The sequence below is a fragment of the Peromyscus californicus genome, unplaced genomic scaffold, assembly GCF_007827085.1.
Source record: "Peromyscus californicus insignis strain IS unplaced genomic scaffold, ASM782708v3 Scaffold_7__1_contigs__length_154581171, whole genome shotgun sequence".
Classification (NCBI taxonomy): domain Eukaryota; kingdom Metazoa; phylum Chordata; class Mammalia; order Rodentia; family Cricetidae; genus Peromyscus; species Peromyscus californicus.
This window is the reverse complement of record NW_026294595.1, coordinates 102,514,771-102,536,852: the sequence shown is the minus strand read 5'-3', so window position 1 is coordinate 102,536,852 and position 22,082 is coordinate 102,514,771. Positions and strand designations below refer to the sequence as shown.

Genomic DNA, 22,082 nt, shown 5'->3' with positions numbered 1-22,082 from the left:
TGAAGAGGGGCTGAGGTGAGTCGAGACTGACTCAGACGTGAGGCTGGGAGCCTGGGAGAGACCCGGAGCCCTGGGGAGGGGCAGGGAGAGCCAGGAGGAGGCAGGCTTTCCAGGATGGTGACCACCATGGCCTGGAAGGACTAACATAGTCAAGACCCCAAACGGGTAGAGAGAGAGGCAGGTGAGCAAGAGCAGGCAATAAACGGCAGTGAGGACAAGTGAGTGGTTTATGGAATCTGAGTATTCTCTCTGTTCGGACAGCGGTGGGAGAAGGCAGCAAGGCCCTCCCACCTCCGTCTCTCCACTCAGTGCCCCATTCCCAGTCCTCTCAAGGCTGAAGTAGTAAGAACAGCCCTGAACAAATCACTACTAGTCTTGATCCTTGGCATACGGGAAACACTGAGACACAGAGTCCCTCTCCTCTGCCTCATGGCACCCTCAGGTGGGTAAGAAACTATGCTGTGCCTGGATGAAGCGGTAGAAGGCAGGGCCTTTGTCCTTCATCAGAAGAAGCAGCTGTGGCACAGCCCGTTAGCAGGCAGTAGAAGGGAGGCCTGATGGATCTCACAGCGACAGTCTGCATTTGGACCATCATGTTCTAGTTTCACCAGCTGCCCCTTCTCCTTGTTCTGGCACGTGGAATGTGACTGACAACCAGGAGGACAGAACCCCAAGCCAGCCATAACTGTCTTGTGTCCATCAAAGGCTAGCTTCCTGTCTGTGCTCTTTTTTTTTTTTTTTTTTTTTTTTTGGTTTTTCGAGACAGGGTTTCTCTGTGTAGCTTTGCGCCTTTCCTGGGACTCACTTGGTAGCCCAGGCTGGCCTCGAACTCACAGAGATCCGCCTGGCTCTGCCTCCCGAGTGCTGGGATTAAAGGAGTGCGCCACCACCGCCCGGCCCCTGTCTGTGCTCTTAAGGCTCTGGCTGGGGGGCAGTGGGAGCAGGACTTATCTGTAGGTTCTCTTACCTAGTGGCTGCACCAGGGAGCAGCTAAAGGACCCAGAGGTCTTGACTTTCCTGCCCCTTTTACTTATTCTGCTCATGGGCAGAGGCTCCGGCTTTGGCCATCTTGAGCCCCGCCCACCACTTCTGTTTCTTCCAGGGGAATTTGAATTCGGTGTAGCTGTACGCTTCTCTGTGCTTGTCTCTTCTATCTTCTTGGAGGTCCGTGTACGGAACACCTTCCCAGGTTAGTTAAAGCACTTGTCCTCTGGTTTCGGTAATGATCGACAGAGTAGGATTCAACAACATGCATGGAAATGTAACATTATCTTTGGTCCACCCTCCCCGTGTGTGTGTGTGTGTGTGTGTGTGTGTGTGTGTGTGTGTGTGTGTGTGTGTGTGTGTTGAAAATGCACTCCTCCACTACCACAAATTATACAGTCAAGTTTCCCAAATTCAGAGAAATTAGAAGGATTGGTACATCCCAAGTGCAGTGAATGAGCATTACCCTGGGGACATCACCTTCTTGGCCAGTCTCCACCAAGTAAATATTTGTGGTTTGGGTGTTGTTGTCGCTTTTGGCCTCCAACAAATTTTCAGGAGGTGAAATTGAATTTTTAAATTTATAAAAGGGAATGATGAATAGGAAGTGTTTAAATTGGGGTGGGAGAAGAGGGGGCAGGGTGGAGGAGGAAATATCGGGAAGGATAAATAACACTAGGGACCTTTCTAAGAACTCATATAGAAACCTACTACTCCAGAAACTTCGTGTGTGTGTGTGTGTGCGCGCACGTGTGTATGCGTGCATATGTATGTACGCATGTGCACTCCCCCATATATATATTCATAAAATGAGTTAAAATAGTTACTCCAAAACAGGGTGACAATGCCCCAACTAGACACACTGTCTTTCAAATGCCAGGAATGGGTTACTTGTTTTGGAGTTTTTGGCCAGTGAGGTCCCATGGACCTCAAATATTACAGGCTGTCTCCAATACTCTTGGACAAACTCCAGAGCTCAACAGTAAGACCCTGTTGCTAAAGACACCAACCACACCTATGAATATAAATATGGAGAAGTCAAGTTGGCACTAACATGGAAGCTTCATCCCTACTGGCTGGATGTTATCATTCTGAAAGGTTCTATACACACTCTTGGAGAGAAAAGAAATCATCAATGTTATCTGGCTATGAACCTTGTGATCTACAGTGATGATTAGCTTGGCAAGCCACACCAATGGTGCACCAGTGTCAGGAACATTATGGAAGTAACCAACCACTTTCTGATTGGATCTAAGCCCTGCTCCATAAATTGAAACCCATACTTGGCCTGCTATTGGGCCAAGAGACTATGGCTACACAGGTCATAGGCACTAGGTGAGAATTGACTATTATTATTCTGCTAAATGGTCACAGTATTAATTTGACTCCTAATGACTTACCATTAAACATATCGACCAATGCATCCTCAACCTTCATCAGAGAAGCTTCTATTTCACAGTAGACGGTGATTAACACAGGGACCCATAACTGACCAAAGTGCACAGAATTAGAGTCTTTGGAATGCTCAGCCCTGAATGGCACATCTAGACTACACTTCCTCCTTTCAAGGCTCAGAGCTCACTGTATCAGAGGCTACAGAAAGATTGTAAGAGCCGGAGAGTGGATGACGGCCGTCAAACCGTGTCTTCTGGACCCAGCAGCACAGCTGCACACAGGAGCTCACGGCGGTTGTGACAGCATGCACAAGCCCTGTGCAAACCCAGGCCAAATCCCAACATGGAGAGGGGAGTTGGGCACAGAGTCCCAACCCGTAGCCAAGGAGCTATTGGCAACTGATAGCTGCTGGGAGAGGAAAAGTCTAAGGGTGCAGACCCTCATAAGTTGCCCACCTTTCAGTGTGAGGCCACAGTTCCAGGAATGTTTGGGCAGCGCAAATTTGACTTGATGCATTTTAGTGGGAGGGCATAAATTTGAGTGGGTAAAGGAGGTGGATGGTCTTGGGAGGAGTTGAGGGAGGGAGATGAATATGGTCAAAATACATTATTGAAATTCTCAGCTACACACACACACACACACACACACACACACACACACACACACACACGAAATTTACTACAGATAAACTCCAAAGTACACTAGTGTGAACACACAATGGACAGCTGATCAAGCATGTTCAAAACGACCTACTGTTTTTCTACACGTATCCACAAAAAAATCCTACACATTCCTGTCACACCCACATGGTGGCCTCTCATAGGTGACATGAAAGAAACCTCAATCTCTTGAAAAAAAAAATCACAAAGTAGTTTTGGTAGATATGAACTGAGCACACGGTTTTGTTCAGTAAAGCTCCTTTGATGAGGCCTGCTCAAATATCTCGAAGATTCTGTAAAAACACCACAGACCTCTCTCTCAGTTACTGAGGTCATGCAGTCTGAAGAAACACCAGGGAAAACACAAAATACAGAGAGGTGCATGCATTCCAGAACATCTTGGGAAAGCTTGATTTTTCTCCCACATCCAAATGTTTGTTTCTAACCAAGTGGACTAGAGAAGCCGGGCCAGCAGGAGAAGCAACAGCAACAGGAGGCAGCTTGGGAGGAGGGGCCTTCGGTCTGTTCCTGTTTTCACCTACTTGTCTTGGACCAGAAGAAATCTTGAGAGGGAAACGGACAGGCAACCACAAGGGCGACTCAAAGTAGGCCTGGTGCTGTGGGCTCCTGAGCTTAGTGACTCTATTCTCTAAACTACACTGCCTCTGAGGTGCCCACATAAGCTTCAAGTGAGGCTCGCTAGCAGGATGGAGTTGGGGGCAGGAGTTTCTCCCCCTGCAGAAGGGTCAGGGTGATCAAGGGAGGAGGAGAGAGAGGTGTGAAGGAGCAGATGGGAGAAGATGATGGACAGAATGTGAAGGAAGAGGGCAAGCCTCTGCGTCTTCAACAGTGGCCGAGTGACGCTTAAAAGGTGAGTGTCTGTGACCCAAGGCTGTTTCAAGGTTGCAGGAAGCCAACCTGTACTTAAAGGGACGGGCTAAGGAATGGCGCTCAGAGCAGGGAGTGAAACCAGTGTGGGAGACCTCAGACTAGCAAGCGAGCTCGTGCGCTTGGATCTGTCACGCCAAGTCGGTGCTATACACACCCGGGACTCAGATGAACCCGGTCTCCCAGACCAACCCCACACTTGGAATCAGCAACCTCTCCTTCTTACAAAGTAAACATCACTGAAAGTTTTTTTTTTTAAAAAAAAAAAACAAAACAAAAAATAGACAGACCGAAAATATCACACCTTAGGCAAATGAGTTGAAAATCCCTTCGAGTGACATCCTATTTTTTTTTCCCACCCGTTTCTCAAGTCTGAAGACACCTGGTAAAGAGTCTGTATTTAGGTAAAGAAATGCAACTCCTGATCTATACGGTTTCCTGATGGCGCAGAATGGAAATGACATCATGGAAACACTGGTGTTCAAGGTCAGTCTGTGCATTGCTAGGTGGAAACAGGAGGCTTAGTCATCAGTGGAAATGTGCGCGTGCCTCTAGCCCGATGCTCTCTGCCTCCAGACAGTTCTTTATTAAAATCGCACAGGCTGCTTGCCTGACCTCTTCGGGCTCTCCTAGATACACAACCTAAACATATGTTCTATTGCACGCACCTCTGTCCGTGCCATCTGGGAAGAAATAAAATGATTGTTCCTGAGAAGAAGAGGAGTTTGTTTTCGACTCAAGGACAGAGGACCTATGACATAAGTTGACTGTCCCAGCGGTTGACACGAGTGGTCTAATTTGTGTGGCATTCCCTCTGGTGAAGAAAGGGAAGGTGAGGCCAACTGGGAAGGTGTGGGATCCTTTGTCTTAATTAAAAAATATAGTCGGAGACATGGAAGTTGGCCAAGTCTCATAAATCTGCTAAAAGAGTCGGGACTGTCAGATAAGTTTAAATAAAACCAAGCAAATCCACCGAGAATCACGTAGGCTCCCTGCTCGTCGTCGACACCTACTTTCCTGTCACTTCTGTGTTCCACAGACGGGGGTTGAGCTCATTAACCAGCCACCCTCCCACCAGCCACTGACAAGCATATCCCCACGGAGCACAAAATTCAGAGATGATAAATTTACTCCCGCTTGTAGAACACGGCACTCTCCTCTGGGCAATCAGAATGCTAGGAGGCTTTAAGGAAACATGGACTTATCTGATAACCTACCTTCATTAGCAAAGCCTGGTCCTCCTTGTCGGGACAGCGCCTCACTGCCAGCGAGAACTGCTCTAGTACAACTGGAAGGGAAGAGATAGAAAGGTGAGTGGCCTCTCTAGGGACTGCCAGCACATCCACGGGGAACTTCGTGGTTATGGCGGAAACAAATGGACTGCTAGTCATGCTTGCTTGGGGACATGTAGAGTTCCCTGCCTGTCCACCGCATGGGCTGGGGTCTGTGTGCAGTGACTTCCCCACAGTCAGCTGGGGAGATCACAAGGCCACTAGAGTCAGCCAGCCTCCGTGGGAACCACCAGGAAGTCCTGGGTTCAGCCACTGCGTGAGCCACCCTGAGAGGCTACGCTCTAACCCCACTCCAGTGACTCCATGAAGAGAATCCCAACTGCCTTGGTACTTTGGGTGTCCACTTTCAACCACCCTCTTCCACAGTGATCTCCACGCATTAGTTCACTGTGTGGTGGAAACATGATAATGGCCCTAAATATTGACCCAAGCAAGCCCCAGACTCTCCAAATGTATTTAGTCATCTTTTCTCAACCAACCTTCCCTGACAGAATGGTTAAGAGAAGTATAAGATGGTTTACAAAAAATGCCTTAATGGGTGTTTAATCAGCCTTAATGTTTCTGGGCATGTTACAGTTCTATACAGTACCCGCCCTCTTCTCTGTACCCATGACCAGGCTCTCATCAAAGGTCTGCTGTGTGAGCACCATCTTCTATCTAAATAAGCATGAGAACATGGACTTTGTTCCTGGCATGGGGTTTTGACTGTATTATTTCACTTTTAAAGATGTTTGCATAATCCCCTGGCATCCTTGGACTTCAGTCCTCTTCTTGTGACAGGGACTAAGACTTTTACTCACTAACCCGTCTAGATTGTTCTCTTACTGCTGGACTGGGGGCTGGGTTCACATTGCCTGCCCTTCACTGTGTCAATCATCTCAGCTGAGCCCTGCATGTGAACACTGAAGGCTAGCCCACCCAACTGGGCAAAGCAATAGACTACGCCAGGTTCTATCCTGACCTGCACAAACCCTGTGTGGGTGGGCAGAGGTTTATGATTTAAATCTGAAATGTTGCCCAGAGACCTCTGTTTAAATGCTTGGTTCCCCCAAGGTGCTATTTTGGAAGATTCTAGAAATGTTTGGAGTTGGGTCTAACTGAAGGAAACAGACCATTGGGGTGATTCCTGGCCCTGCCTCCCCACCCTACTCTCTGGTTCCTGGTCTGTTGTGGTGAGAACAGATTCTGCTACACAAGCCTGGCCCCCATGGAAAGACCTGTCCTGCCATCCCTTCCCCACCATGAGGGGCTGAAGCCCTTTGATATAGAAAGCAGATGCTGCTTCATTCAGGTGGAATGGCTTCCTGGTCTAAAGACCAGTTCTCTGTGTAGCTGTTGGAGTGAGAAAACAGAGGGAGGTTTGAAACTCCAGAACATCTGGCCGTCTAGTTCCATGGTAGGAGGCAATGCCTTGATTCTGCTCCTTATCACAACTTGCATACTTCTCAAGAGAGGAGAGAGAAGGGCAAACTGAGGTCACCTGCCCACAGATACCATTGGTCATGTGCTCCAGGGACTTTAGGAACCTCTGAAGCCTAGGACAGAAGCTAGCTCCTTAAACAGCTCTCCGTGGCAGTTATCAGAAAAACTCAAGTGTGTGCCTCTGACCTAGAAGGGGTTGGCATGCAATTAAATGTGTCTCAACCTGCTCAGGACTGAAGAACAACAGACTAAAGGCAAGGCAAGACACCGGGGGTGTTCACTGCAGCAGGGAACTTCTATACCCACAGAGCTGCAGTCAGTTTTAACATTCAGGCCATGCCATTTTGATTGACTTAATTATGAGTCACGCACTTTGATCCTCAAGTTCTCAGTGAGAGCTACTGAGAAGCCATCTCTACAGTCTTCTGTGTGGTCCTCTTAGATACAGAAGGATATTCATATATATATATATATGTATATATGTATATATAATGTATATACATAAAATATATATAAAATCTGTGGGGATTATTGATTAGACAGACTTCCAATTAAGAGAGAATTTTGTAGTGATTTTGAGATACAAACTCTCTCTGTGTGTAATAAATACAATATATGTATATGTTATCTATCTATATATCTCAAAAGATACCTTCATCAGTTATTTGGATTCATCTCAAAATCATATCCTCACCAAGTATCCAATATCCATTCTGCTACATCTGTTCAGAGGTTTTAAGTGTCAACAGATGAAGGTAAAATTCTGGTAAAAAACCCACTTTACATTATAGAGAGAGCTCCTCAGTTAAAAGCCCTTGCTGTTATTGTAGATGATCCAAGTTCAGTTTCTAGCATCCATATCTGGTGATTGACAACCACTTGTGACTCCAGCTCAGAGGATCTGGCACCTCTGGACTCCTCAGGCACCCGCACACATGTGGTGTACACTCACACAGAACACACAAATACATTCAAATTTAAAAATAAAACTAAAAACTTCTTAAAACTTAGCTTTAAATTATCTCGTGGTTTTTTTTTTCCTATTTAACACCCTGTATCACTTCAGGCCGATATTAAAACAGGTTAAATTATCATATCTGTCAATGGATGTTTCTCTTTTTTTCCCTCCAGTTCTCAGGTTTCTGAGTAAAAGTCATCATTCTCCAGTCAACGGAGCATTATGTTTTCTCTGCAAATAAAACCCTGTAAGTCATCAGCAGGGAGAGAGGTAAATTCATGTAGAGAAGACAAGGTGCTATTTTTCCTCCCGGCATTTGGGATCTACGATAAGTTAAAAATGAAGTTTTTATCTCTGGTGATTTATCAAGCTCAAGATCTCACAAAAGATAAACAGATGCTCCAAAGAAAGAATACATCATCTTAATGTTTCATTTTGACACTATGGGTATCTAAAAAGCACGTATCTCCAACAGCTCTCCTCTAAAAACATAATAGTTTCCATGATTTACACATTTAATATTTGTTTTAAGACACACTGAACTGAGAACATGTCAGGAGGGGCCACAAAAGACAATGGTCAGACTCGAAACACACAGATTATTTATAGACAAAAACTCAAGGGCTGAAAGAAAATCTGGTTGTCAACAGACAGTTGCTTTTGCGATTTTTTTTTCTGTCTAGTTCATTTTGGTTTTTGTGTGGGTGGCTCATGTGAACTCAAAGGTTATTTGCTAAATGTTTTGGAGACTAGAATATGCTGCCCTTTAAAACTCATGTTTAAGTGTGTGCTCCTTGCAAATACGTCTAACTTAACAGTGCACTATGGGTTTTTAATATAACATCACATCCAGAGTTGCCATGGTAAGACAAGAGTTTCTGTGCATCTATTTTTATTGATGGGGTAGAAGTCTTAATCTTTTTTTTTAAGATTTCGAATGTACTGTGTATGTATTTGTACATGCATGCAGGTGTGCCTGTGTGTGTGCATACATACATAAGTGCATGCATGTTGCAGCCAGAGGATGATGTCAAGTGTCTTCTTCTATTGCTTATCGCCTTATTTTTTTGTCCCTAAACTTGAGATCATTGATTGAACTAGACTGGCTGACCAAGGGACTCCAGGAATTCTGCCTGTCCCCTGACGGTCTTATCCTTAAACCTGATGCTAATGGAAACAAAACCATCTCTTTTGCTTTGCACGTTTACATTTCCCTCCACCAACATGGATACTAATGGATACTAATTATTTTGAGACAATTTGGTGCTCCCTCCCTTTTCCTTCTCTCTCCCCCCATATATTCACTTATATTCAGCTCAGAATGCTGACACAGATCTTGCAGTTTACTGTACAAGGTATAATTTTTAAATCACACAGTGGGAAACAAAGGGGCAGGAGCATATTTCAAAACCAGGGAGGGCAGATTTCTGTTGCCTTTTCAGTGGTTTTGAGCAGCCAGACACCACGGGACCCAGATGTACCACCCCTCAGCATGTGCACAAAGGACTCCACAGATATTTGCTTTGCTGCTCTATCCACAATAGATAGGAAATGAGATTGACCTTAATGTCTTTCAGCAGAAGAACGGATAGTGAAAAATTCCACATACACTGTGGAATACTATTCAGTAGTAAAGAAAGATGACATCATGAACTTTGCAGCTACATGGATGGAACTAGAAAAGAACATATTGAGTGAGGTAACCCAGTTCCAGAAAGACAAATGTCCCATGTCCTCTCTCATCTGGAGCTCCTAGTTCCAAATCTTCAGATGTGCATGCATAGCCTGGGATAACTGTAAAACCCAGAAAAGTATTAAGGGACCATTGGCATGGTGGGGCTGGGGGAGCCAGAGAGGAGAACAGCAGCGCACTATGGTCTGAGCAGCAAAGTGGGGGCGGGGAGGTTTCTAGTTAGGGAGGGACAGAAAGGTAAAGGTGTCTGGAAAAAAGTCAAAAGGAATCACGATATTGACTATCTACCTAAAAATACCTGAAATACACAATCATTGTTTCGGTAAACATATACACTTTAAACGAAAATTTCCCATCTAGGCTGACAAAGCTGACAAAGACCATCTAGCAGAACCCCCACATCAGGCATGAGAAGCCTCCTTTGAACTGTTGGTCGGGGTTGTCCAAGAGATCCCCAACACATCACAGACTATTGCTGTTGCTTCCGACACAGGGCCCAGATGTCCCTGAGCCGGAACTGACCTGAAATCCTCTTCCCTGAGGACTAGCCTTCATGGTACCCGAAGGCATCACAAAAACTTCCAAAGGAAGGAAGCATCCAACAGTCCTATCCAGCTTCAGCACTGACGACCCATAACAACAGTCAGCAGAACACGACCCCTCCATGGGTGCAGTGATGACGCGCGTACCTCAGCAGTCACCGACAGCTCCCTAAATAGACGTAAGACCCACTCACAAGAGGGAAATCGTGCCTGATGCTGGAAACCAGATAACTGCCCAGGGCTAGTGAAATCCTGACTCTTGCCGGAGAACCTACAGCCATCACTTTCCTAAACCATCCTTACTTCACTGCAAATATTTGTCCGGATGCCTACAGATAACCCTAGTCTTCACCCTTATAAGGAAACTTCTCTTTGCAGCAGAGACCATTACAGAAAACCACAACCAATGCAAGTTCTTTTTAAAAGATTTGTGTGGGAGTGGGTGTGTGTGTGTGTGTGAGCACATGTGTGCACATGCGTGCCTCTGTGTATATCTGTGTGCCACATGTATGGAGGTGTCTTCGAGGGCATTGGGTCCCCTGGGACTGGAGTTATAGGTAGCTATGATCTGCCATGTGGGTGCTATGAGCTAAATCCGGACCCTCCAGGAGAGCAGTGAGTACCTTTAACTGCCGAGCCATCTCTCCAGCCCTTCATCACGTTCTTTTTGAAGAACACAAACACAGAGTACCTCATGCTCCCATTTAGGATGGATTCCATGAAAGGGGCTTGCCCTGGGCCTTCACCTTCATGGCTCTCCCTGTCCAACACGTATCGTGAGACAGTGGTCTCTTGCTCTTCTCTACCACATTGTCGTCGCCTTCTGGGCTGTTCTGACTTCAAGTGGGATCTCCTGGGCTCTTGTAGAATGTGCAACTATCCCTCCAGCCAGCCATTGTAGACTCTGTAAAATGTGTCCCCTCCATCCTCAGAAGCATCCTCAGAAGAATGTATTTTGCTCACAGAATACATTCATGGGTCTGAGTTGAATGCCTGACTGGGAGAGGGGAGACAAAGCTGGTGCATTCCTTCCCTTCCTGGGGCCTCCAAGAGGCTGGATCTGCAGAGACCTGTCAGCCTTTCTTAGCACCCTGGACCCCTGGCCAGCCCCACCATCCATGTATTTGATGGGGATAGACACACAGAGAAGGTCCAGCCATATTGCGGAGTCCCTTCCTGGAGCCACTTAAATCTCACAGGTGTGATGGTTTGTGTTGTCAACTAGACAAAATCTGGTATTCTCGGCGAGATGGACCTCGGGGAACCCCTCTGCGGAATTATCTTAACTGTGGCCATTGAGGTGGGGAAAGTTCTCTCTGCAGCGGGGATCCTGGGCCGCAGAGAGGAAGGCAGAGCTGAGTAGCAGCTTGTGTTCACTCCCCCTGCTTCTCGACGGTGAATGTGACACAGCCAGCTGCTTGGAGCTCCGGCTGCTTGACTTGGACCCAGTGACGGACTGTGCTCTTGAACTGTGAGCCAGAATAAACCCCTCTCCTTTGAACTGTTTTTGTCAGGGTATTTCATCAACAGCAGGATGAGAAGAAACCCAGGCGCACATGGGATCTACAAGGGCCACTGCGGTGAAGTCTGTGCTACCAAGTTGACAGGACCAGTGGCGAGAGATGGAGCGCACTGTCCCAGCTGGCACAGGGCCTCGAGCCCTCCCCTCTGACACACCCCTCCACCCACCACCCTCCAGCAGGAACAAAACATTGCACAAACCCCTTACTCAAACAGTAGGAAACCTGGACTCGAAACCTCAGGATCTAACAAAAGACCATCTCTCTTTCAGCTGAAAGGGCTGACAGTGGCATGGGGTGGCTCTTCAGGAGCTGTGAAGGCTGATAAGTTCCTAGACCCACACAGCATTTCCAGTTGAAGAGGTGGCATTCAGCGCTCCCATCATACTAAAAGGCATTCAAGGAGGTGGCAATTGTATTTTCATAATTTCCTAGAAAATGGATGCAAGCTTAAGCTAAACAAGGCAAGTGCAATTTGTCCAAAGACTAGTCCCATTGCCAACTGGGAGGAAAGTGCTAACCCCACGAAGAATATTGGAATCAGCACTAATAGGCAAAACATGACATGCTGTTTTAAATAATGCATGCGATCATGTTTTTATTAACAAAGAAAGTCTCGTTTCAAAACACACACGTCCTTGAAAGGAATCTGAAATTAATTCTCAGTAGGCAGAACCCCACGGCATTCTGTGTTCTAATTATAATTACAACCTGCCCTTAACACGGACATTCAAAATTATCAGGCGCTTTATTAAGAAGCAGAAAGGAGCTTTCTGCTACATGAAGCTCACCAGCTTTGAGAGACATCACAGCCAGTTCTGCATAGAGCTGGGAAGCATGGATGATGCCATTTCTTTAATGAATGCTTGCTTGCTTTTTTGCCTGAAATGGGCACACCCTTAGGGGCTTAGATACCATGAGGTTTCAGAACTGCTCTTTCTGGGGCAAGATAAATATGTGCATCACAGAAAAATATCAATTTATCACTGTAATGGTTACATCCCACTACAGAAGCCACTGGAGACTGCTTAACATTTTTATCTCAAGCCTCGTTTTCCCTAGTCTTCAGATGACAAACTGATCCCGATGCCAGAAGGCTTTTCTTCCCATTTGTTCCTAATAAAACTGGCTCGATTCTGGGTTTATTTCCATCTGGGGAGATGTTAAGGTTTGAGCTTTAACAGACTGATTCCCCTCTCCCCTTCTGCATGCTCTTCCTTCAAAAGTGTCCACAGGCCACCTCTGTGCAGGTCAGCAAAGACCAGTGTGCTCTTTGAGCTCCTGTCCCTTCCCCTGGAGACCTCTGCTGGAGAGCGACAGATGTGAACTCAGCAACATTTGGGCTAGATCTTCCTGGCTGCCACTGGCTGCCACAGGCTCAGCGCTCTCCTATCCTGAGGACCTGCCACACGTCTGTCTGTTCAAACTTTTGCATTGCACACACTGTTCTCTTTTTGTATGTAGTGTAGGCACACGAGTGTGTGAACATGAGCACACTTGTGCACGCAGAGGCCAGAGGAGGATGTTGGGTGATCTGCTTCTTCATTCCCCACCCTATTCCCTTAAGATGGGGTCCCTTAATGGTAGCCTAGCAGCCTGTCAGCCCCAGTGACCCTCCTGGCACTGACCACCAGGGCGCTGGCGGGGCTGGGATGTGCAGTCACCCCTGGCATCACAGATCCTCAGGTGTGTGCAGTAAGCAGTCTTACCCATGGAGCTGTCGCCCCAGCTCCCAAACTTTTGCACTGCAGAGTTTTCTATTTCAAATTATTCCTCAGGCCCCCAAATACTTTTTTATACACCTAGGAACTGTGTATCTGGTCTTAATCCTGAGGGTAATTTTCTGAAAACAAACACTTTTTTTTTTGTCGTTATTAGCCAGTTGACAGTTCAAGATGGATTAGATTTCTTTAGTGCTGAGGTGACAGCAAATCTCTGATGCTTCTTCCTGGCATTCAGACCTCAAGCATTCACACTCAACTTGCTTAACTTCCTCTTAAGGGACAAGATCTACTTCAGATACAGAAACTAAGGGTTTTTTTTTTTATAGAATAGTGATGAACAACATTTTTCTTCTTCTTACGTAGAATGAGTCAGACCCTAAAACAAGGACTTCGGGGAATCATCTGGATTAATCTTTGCTACAGTCTCACAGTCTGTAAATGAAGCTCAGAGAGGTTGGGCGACTCACCTGTAGCCACAGAGCTGGTGGAAGGACAGCCAGGACACAAACTCAGATAACCAGCTCCTCAAGCCCATGTCCTCAGTCCTCACAGTCTAAGTTCAGTTAGACTTGAAATGTGCAGGGTCATTGGAAGACTCACAGTCTTACTTCCGTGGTGAACCATCAGGCTCCATTTAAAAAGCCGACGGCTGTTTGGAGATGGGACTATGTTTAAGAAGTGGGAGTCAAGGGCTCCCCACGCCTTTACCTTAGAACCAAGTTTTGGGATGGACGGTATCTGTGGTCAGTACACAGGAGTCCAGAGGGAAGATCTCCAGCACCTGGGCCTTCGTACCTCCAAGAGTGAGTCCAACACAAGTTGAATGCCATGGATGAAGAGGTCTGAGACAAACCTGCCTTCAACTAGGGTGTGTGGTGTGGGGGGTGGGGGTGGGGGGGGGTGTGCTTTGTGTTCTAATGTGTTTCAGCCTAATCAACAAATATGGAAAACAAGCAAACAAAACCTCCAATAGAAGAAGGTGGTTTACACAAATTTCTTAAGTAAATGAGCCTGGAGCCAAGCGTGCCAAGACAGTGCAGGGACAGAGACAGCCTGTGGCCTACAGGATCCTTGGCGGTTGACGGTGGATTCTCAGATCGGCAGCCATGAAGGCAGGAGCAGATGGCATGACCTGCTGCACCCTCGGTTACTACTCAATTCCACGTGGAGTTCTGCCCATGCAAGGATGACTTGCAAATGATCCAGGCAGTCGGGTTTTGACTTGGTGAATAATTAGCATTCTGGTTTACACCAGTCATTTCCAAGTTCAGTTACTATGAATCGGTTTCCCCACAGCTAACACACTTCAGGGTATACAGACAAAATTTCTGGATCTCCAAATGAGGGAACCCAGTCTTGTCTCTTAGTAACTTACAGAGAGGTAAATGTTTCTCCCCTGCCCCATCCTCTCCGTTCCTTCCTTGCTCCTCCTCCTTGTCCCAAGGAGCAGAAGGTAGAATTCAATCAGAATCAGGGATGCTGATGTGGCACTGGTTATTCCAGGGTTGGGTCACTGTGTGCAAAGGCCACCTTGAGGTGGCCCTCCTGGGGGGCGCCCACCTGCTTCCTTTGTCCATGAAGAACCTGTGTCCCTGGCACATCCTCATTCCAGCCTGTGCTCACTAGCCCTGAATTATGACACTCATTCTAACACACAAGGTCCCCAGAGCTGGGCTTCAGAGGGAGAGAAGAAACCAGGCTTCACTTGAGCTGAAACCATTCTCTTAGTTCAGCTCCGAGTGACGATGGTGGGCATCCATGAAGCTCCTGGAACACGGCACAGAATCCCACAGCACACGCTGTTCTTTTTGGAAGATGCTGGTTGGAGAGAGAGAGTGTGGCAGGCAGGCTGGGAAGTTTGGTCAAACATGTTCATTCCTGGGTTGCTGGCCACAATACCTGCCCTGACTCTTAGCAGATCCACTGAGGAATTCCCTCCTATGGGATGAGAAGCACCAGGAGCCAGACTCCCGCAGCTGTGCTGGGGGACCAACCTGGCCTTGCTTTACGTGACCATCAGTGGCCCCACATGATGGAAGCCCCACCTAGCCAGCACACTGAGTGAGAACCTGGCCTTTCTTTTTTAATAACACAGTGACATCATGATGTGACCGAAATGATCCTAGATATTAAATAATTTCAATGATATGAAATCCTGGATCCAAATACTTAATGCTTCATTTTCTTGTGTTATTTTAGGCTCTTCAGACCAAAATGAATACTCTTAGTCTCAGCATTATTTACATACTGGACTACAGGGGACTGGCCTGCAATATAGAGGACAGTTAATGTTATTCTAGCTTCTACCTACCACCTGCCCATAACATTGTCTGCAAAAAAGAATCCAAACATCTTCAAACATGGTTAAACACTCCCCTTGAGGGTAGAATTGTCCTTGGTTGAGATCAGAGACTGTGGATTGACACAGATACTACATTTGAAGACTAGGTTTAAGCAGCTAGGACAGTGCTCAGACCTCTTCAGTGGCCTTTTATCAGGCTGTCTTTTATTTTGTATATGTAGTCTCCCCCTGTTTATTTATTCAGGAATTCCAGATGTTGCAGGACAAGGTCCTGGGGGGACCGATGTGTACAAACTAGCACCTCTCTGATTGGTGGGCCCCGGTGGGCTTTCTGTCTGGTTCATTTTCCTAATAAGCAGGGAGTTGAGTTACAACAGGCTTCAAGTCTCTGGAAGACACTTGGGGCCCTAAATCTAGCAGGAGGCTCAGACTGGTTTCAAGACTCCCCTTCTTCAGAGCTGTGTTCCCCTGTGGTCTTCAGGGCCATGAGCACCCAACCATCAACAGTCAATAAGAGCCAGCTCACCTCTGTGAATGTGTGCCAGGGACAGTGAGGTGACATGGTGCATACAGGAGTTCCAGGCGCTGAAGAACTCCTCCTGCTTGGTTACCACCTGTCAGATAATGGGAGAGAATATCCATGAATAATATTTGGAGAAAAGCAAACTTGAAAATTTACTTTTTCTTTTATTGTCTTGCTTTTGGGGGGCTGTGTGGTGTCTGAGAGAGAGGGAAGTACTGAGGCCTCTCACATACTAGCCAAGCACTCTACCATGGACTGAACGACACCACCCAACAGTACCCTCTTCTTACTTTATATCCTGAGACAGAACTTCACTGCATTGTCTATGATGGGCTTGAACTGGTGATCCTCCTGCCCCAGCCTCCCAAGTACCTAAGGCTTATAGGCCTTTGCCAACTAGCCCAGCAAATACCCCAACTGTCAATACAGCATAAGCATGGGCATTGTGAAATCACTGAGGGGCTGGCCGCATGACCTGTGACAGCAACTTGTGAGCGAAGCAAATGTCCTGATGGTGTCCCGAGAGTCATGTGCGTGCATGTGTGTGTGTGTGTGTGTGTGTGTGTGTGTGTGTGTGTGTGTGTGCGTGTGTGCACGCGTGTGCATGCGTGTGCCTGTATGTTAAGTCTTCACGCATCAGGCATGGTGTCTAGTTATACCTGATACTCAGGAGGCAACATATGTACAAGGAACAATTTGAGGTGAGCCTGGTGGTGCAGGCCTGTAATCTCAGTTGCTTGGGAGGCTGAGGCAGGGGGATTGGCCAACCTCAGAACTTAGTAAGAAGACCCTGTCTCAAAACAAACAAACAAATGAAATAGGACAGGTAGGGTGGCCTAGTGGTGGAGCACTTGCTTGGTATGCGTGAGGGTCAACCCTCAGCACCACAAAACAAAAACAGAAATAATGTGAGTGACCCAGGCACATGCCCAAACACAGTGAGACTGTTTGCATAGGATTATTCACTTCCTGAAGAATTTTTAAAAAAATAATATTTGAATTAATTGAGAATTATAAACAATGTATTTAGTTCACATTTAACCTCCTTCTCTCCAACTCCTCCCCGGTTCACCCCCACTTCCACCTACCCAGCTTGATGTCTGTCTTTAAAAACCCATCCAGTCAAATCTGTGTTGCTCCAATTCTCTTGGGTGTAGGGTCACCCCCTGAAGTGTCATCCACCTACCAGGAGTCACCCCCCTGAAGAAAAACGCTCCCTCCCCCAGCTGCTATCAGTTGCCATAGCCCCTCAGCTGGGGTGGGACTTCCGGTCCACCTCCCCTCTCCATGCTGGGATCTTGTCTGGCTTGCACACCTTGTGCACCCTGTCACAACCACTGTGAGTACCCAAGTGCCCAGCTGTGTACAGAAAACACTGTTTCCTGGTGGTCACCCACCACCTGTCTCTGAGTCTTTTGTCTCCTCTCCTGCAACGATCCCAGAGATTTGGGAGTGGGGTAGGATACAGATGTGCCACTTGAAACTGACAATTCTTTTTATATCTAATATTTTTATTAAATCTTTGAGAATTTTCATACATATTTTGACCTGTCCTTGCCCTAGCCCCTCCCAGATTGACTAACACCTCCCCACCCCCAACTTTTTCATGCCCTCTTTTTTTAAAATAACTCACCAAGTCCAATTTGTACTGTCCATATGATCATGGGTGTGGGGTCACTCACTATAGTGTGCTCAACCTACCCAGAGCCGCCCCCCTTAAAGGCAACTGCAGACTCTCCCTCCCACAGAGGCCTACAGCTCCTCAGCCAGGCGTGGGGCTCCTGAGCCCCTCTCTCCTCCAGGCTGGAATATTGAGTGGTCTGATCACGAGCAGGTCTGGTGCAGGCAACCACAGCCCCTGGGAGTTCATGCAGTGGTTCTGCCATATGCAGAAGACACCAAGACACCGTTTCACTCCGGACCTCCCCACCTCTGCCCCTTCTTCAACCATGGGTCCCGAAACTTTGTGGGGACGGGGGCAGTGATGCAGATGTTCCATTTGTGGCTGAGCGCTCCACAGACATGTATCCTCTGAACTTTGACCAGTTGTGAGTTTCTATGTTAGACACCAGCCACTATCTGAAGAAACTTCTCTGATGACGTACGATAGGTGCACTCGTCTATAGGTTCAGATATGAACTTAGGGGACAGTTTAATACCATGTCCACTTAGCAAAGTAATAGTAGTAGGTCCAGTCATGGGTGACAAACTCTCTATTTAGATATAACACTCAGTGTGAGCTGCTCTCTCCCTCTTTGTTTCCGCTGTCCTCAGGGGCTTCCTTTTGCTGTCAGGGGCTTCCTGCAGGTCTGTAACATCTCACAAATTGGTGTCTAGTGGTCTCTGTGTCTGATCCATGTGAGAAACGAACAGAATCATGGAAACAGGAACCGCAGCCCGTCTGTGTGCGTTACTTCACTGGGACCTACTAAGTAACATCATTCACATGAGTCACCTTGTGGCTCCTCTGTGTGTGGAGCCTGGGGCACATCTTATCTAACCAAAGAAGAGAGTTAAATTTGGCACGGCTGACCTTTTCTTTCTTCCTCCTTCTCTTTCTTTGTTTCAAAAACTGAATGATTTGATATTAAACTTTCAGTGATTGTGTGTGTGTTCTCAAGGAACCAAGACTCAAATAGAAAGTTACACTTGATGTATCTACTTCCCATGTGTGTCACACACACCACCCCACACACACCCCCCCTCCAAGCCGACAGGCCTCTCCGTTGGAAAGTAACCAGCTTTGTGGCAGCTTTGCCCCTGCAGGGCCCGGAGCTCTCACTGTCTGCTGCCTCCTCTAACGGGGCTTTGTGGGCTTGTGGAAAAACAGCTCCGCACGAAGTCTCGGCCATGTATAATTCAATATGAGGACCCGGGGCGGTGGGTGCAGGCAGGAGAGTCGTGTCACATGACCCTCCAGCTCCACCTCTAACAGGGCGTCACATGACAGTGAAGGGACAGACAGTGTCAGCGTGGATGCTCCCTGTCCTGGTGTCACTAGTCTAACGGACAAGGCCGGGCAGAGCACGCTGTGGAACACTCACGGAAATTCTGGAAGTTCCCAAAGAAAGTCTGGAAACACCACGCACCCATCATCTTACCGGATACTGCCAGGGTTAGGCTCTCCTGAAAAGCCCACGGGAGGGAGGCAGTGGGAAGGACGGCCCACTGTGCAAATGGTCCAAGCAGAATTGAGGGCACTTTTTAAAAGCAGTATGACGCGGGGACTAAGTTTTTCACCAGCCTGACCAACAGAAAAACAGGGACACATATCTGACTGGAAAGCCCCTGGAGGCCTCTTCGCGTCCTCAAAGAGCCCAAGAAAGAGGGAAAAGACAATGCAAGGGTCCCAGTGGGCTCCTGGATCTTTTCCCTATATGCTGGCATCAGCTCGGAGAACGTCACTGCCCACCAGTGTAACACCTTGTCTGGCAATGCAGGGAAATCCAAAGAGTATTTACCACGTGAGCAATGTTACACAACATAGGAAATCAACCCTCCTGCCTAAGCATCTTTGTGGGAGGTTTCAGTCAAAAAGACTTTTAAAGTGACAGTTATCCTTCATCTGAGGCAGTAAACGGCTCCTGAAAACCTGTGTTTAGACTAGATGCATCCAAACGGAGTCCTTAAAATGTGCCAGGCAACAGGACTGCTTTAAGCATTTAATTTTATTTGTTCACTTATTTACTCTTCAGAAGACTGCAGGTATTTGCCGATATTTTCATTTCATGGGCAGAAGAAGATGGTGAGCCAGAGAGGCTGAACAATTTGCCTCACGTTGTGGAGTGGAGTTGAAACTGGGCACACAGACTTCTCCACTGCCTCCCAACGGGCCTAGGAAATGCACCTGAAGCCCTGCCCTTCCCACTTGTACTGCTCGTGCCACCACAGGGGACAACATGCCTGTAAGCAGCAGCCTATCCTCCACGTGCCTAATGAAAAGACACATTCATAGCACAACCAAAGGACAGAGCTGAAGACGCAGAGAAACACCTTCCTTGTGGTGGATGATCATACCTGTTCCCCTTCCATTTCTACAAGATGGCCTCAAATGGGTTTCAGCAGCATTATCGTCAGTTAGAAACAATTCCTTATATAGGACCCATAATAAAATACCCTCAGCTAACCTCACACTTGATGGTGAAAGAATAAATGTTTTCCCCTCCAGAAAGGACAACCAAGCTGTCCGCCATCACCGTTCTCCTTCACGGGGTGCTAGAGGAGCTAGCCAGGGCAATAAGGCAAGAAAAAGAAATGAAAGGAATAAGTAAAACCCTCTATACTAAAAAAAAAAAAAAAAAAAAAAAAAAAAAAAAAATACATGCTTGTCTCTAAAGAAAATGCCAAAGAATATATAATTAAGGTTCTAGATCTTATAAGTGAATTAAGCAAAATAACAAGGTATGCGAGTAATACTTTGAAAGTTAACCCTGTGTCTATATTCTAGCAGTGACCAATCAAAAATGTGAAATGAAAAGCCCATTATGGAGTTGGAGAGTCAGCTCAGTTGTTAAGAGGACTTGCTGCTCTCTCAGGGGATCCAAATTCGGATCTCTGTACCCACACTGGGAAGCTCACTACTGCCTGTTAACTCCAGCTCCAGGAGATCCAGGGCCCTCTGCTGGCCTCCACAGGCACTGCATGTGTGTGGTGTACACACAGGCACATATACATAAATAAAAATAAAATAAATCTTTGTAAAAAATATAGTAACATCAGAAACATGAAATATTTACAAAACATGTAAAATCTATACATGAAAACAAAAAATATTGCATAGGGAAATTTGCCAAGACCCCTAAATGAAAGGAGGAGCCGCTGTGTCCACAGATGGGAAACCCTAATTCTGCTACAATGTCACTTCTCATCCTGATCTGCAGCGTCAACCCACGCCCACCAAAATTCCAGCAGACTTTCAGCTTTGACAGGAATTTGTGAGATGGCTACAAAAGCTACAAGGCCAACAGAAGACCTAGAATAGTCAAAGGCAAATTTGAGAAAGAAAAACCTTGGAAGACTCACGTGATCGGATTTAAAGACTTTGATAAAGCTATAGTAAACACAGCGGTGTGTAGTTGGGATAACGACAGAGATAGAGAGGAATGGAAGAAGGCGGGGAGTCCAGGAATACAGCCACACACCTACAGTCCTCAAGGTAATGGAAGGCGGGAAAGCAACATTCTGAACAAATATTACCAGGGCAAGTGCATACCCACATGCTAACTCAAACAAGCCTCAACACTTACTTCACACTCTGTGCGAAAGTGAGGTGCCAGCCTAAATGTCAGTTAAACTCATAAGAATTTAGAAATCATAGGAAGAAATCTTCTCCACATTGGGTCAGATGAAAAAAAAATCCATGAGCTATGATATGACAATCTTTAACTTAATAAATTCTTTTTCTCTTGCAGCACACTGATATAAAAGGTCAGGCAATGGACTAGCGGAAACGTTTGCAAAGCGCATGTATGATGGACTTTCACAAAGCTACCGTAAGCATCGTGGCGTATATGTAAGAACAGTCATGGAAGGGAGTGGGACAGGAATCACATATAAAAACACACCATGCAAAAGGAAAACCTACTTGAACACACTGGCAAAACCTGTGAGCAGACACTTCCCCCGTCTGTATCTGCAATGGAAAATGAACACACAAAGATGGCTTGAGAAATGCAAATCAAGACCACAGTGGGATGCCACTTCACGCCCACTATGGCGACAGTGAGTAAGACTGGCAATCTGAGGGCGAGCGAAGAAGTGCCACAGTGCTGGCGATCGCTGCTGGTTGGGATACAAGTTGCTGTGGCCACCTTAGAAACAGTCTAGTAGTTCCTTAAAAAAAATCCAGCATGTAGCCACCAGGGAGGCTAGTATTTCCACCCTGAGGTATTTACACAGATGAATCAAAACAGTTGTAAGAAAATGTTCATTAAAGCTTTATTCATAATCATCAAACAGATATCAATCCATATATCCAGCCATCAGTTACTGGGCAAAGAGATTGTACAGACCCATATAAAGAAATACTACTCTGTAGTGAAAAGGAATAACCACACATACACAGCCGCAGCTGCATGATCTCAGAAGCACTTTGTAAAGTGACAGAAGCCAGAATCAAAAGGCTTGTTATTCTGTTTCCGATAAATTATGTGAAATGAAGAGGCAAATGATGGTTCCATG

General features: G+C 46.5%; 1 protein-coding gene across 1 annotated transcript in view; it reads right to left on the bottom strand.

Moving 5' to 3' along the window:
* Nucleotides 1-22,082, bottom strand: part of Acoxl (acyl-CoA oxidase like) — a 293,969-nt gene that overhangs the window by 48,272 nt on the left and 223,615 nt on the right. Inside the window, exons 16-17 of the mRNA XM_052724686.1 lie at nt 15,906-15,993; nt 5,144-5,214 (exon numbers count right to left, since the gene is read on the bottom strand). Of these exons, the coding sequence (XP_052580646.1) occupies nt 5,144-5,214; nt 15,906-15,993 (159 nt within the window). The remainder of the gene's footprint in view (nt 1-5,143; nt 5,215-15,905; nt 15,994-22,082) is intronic.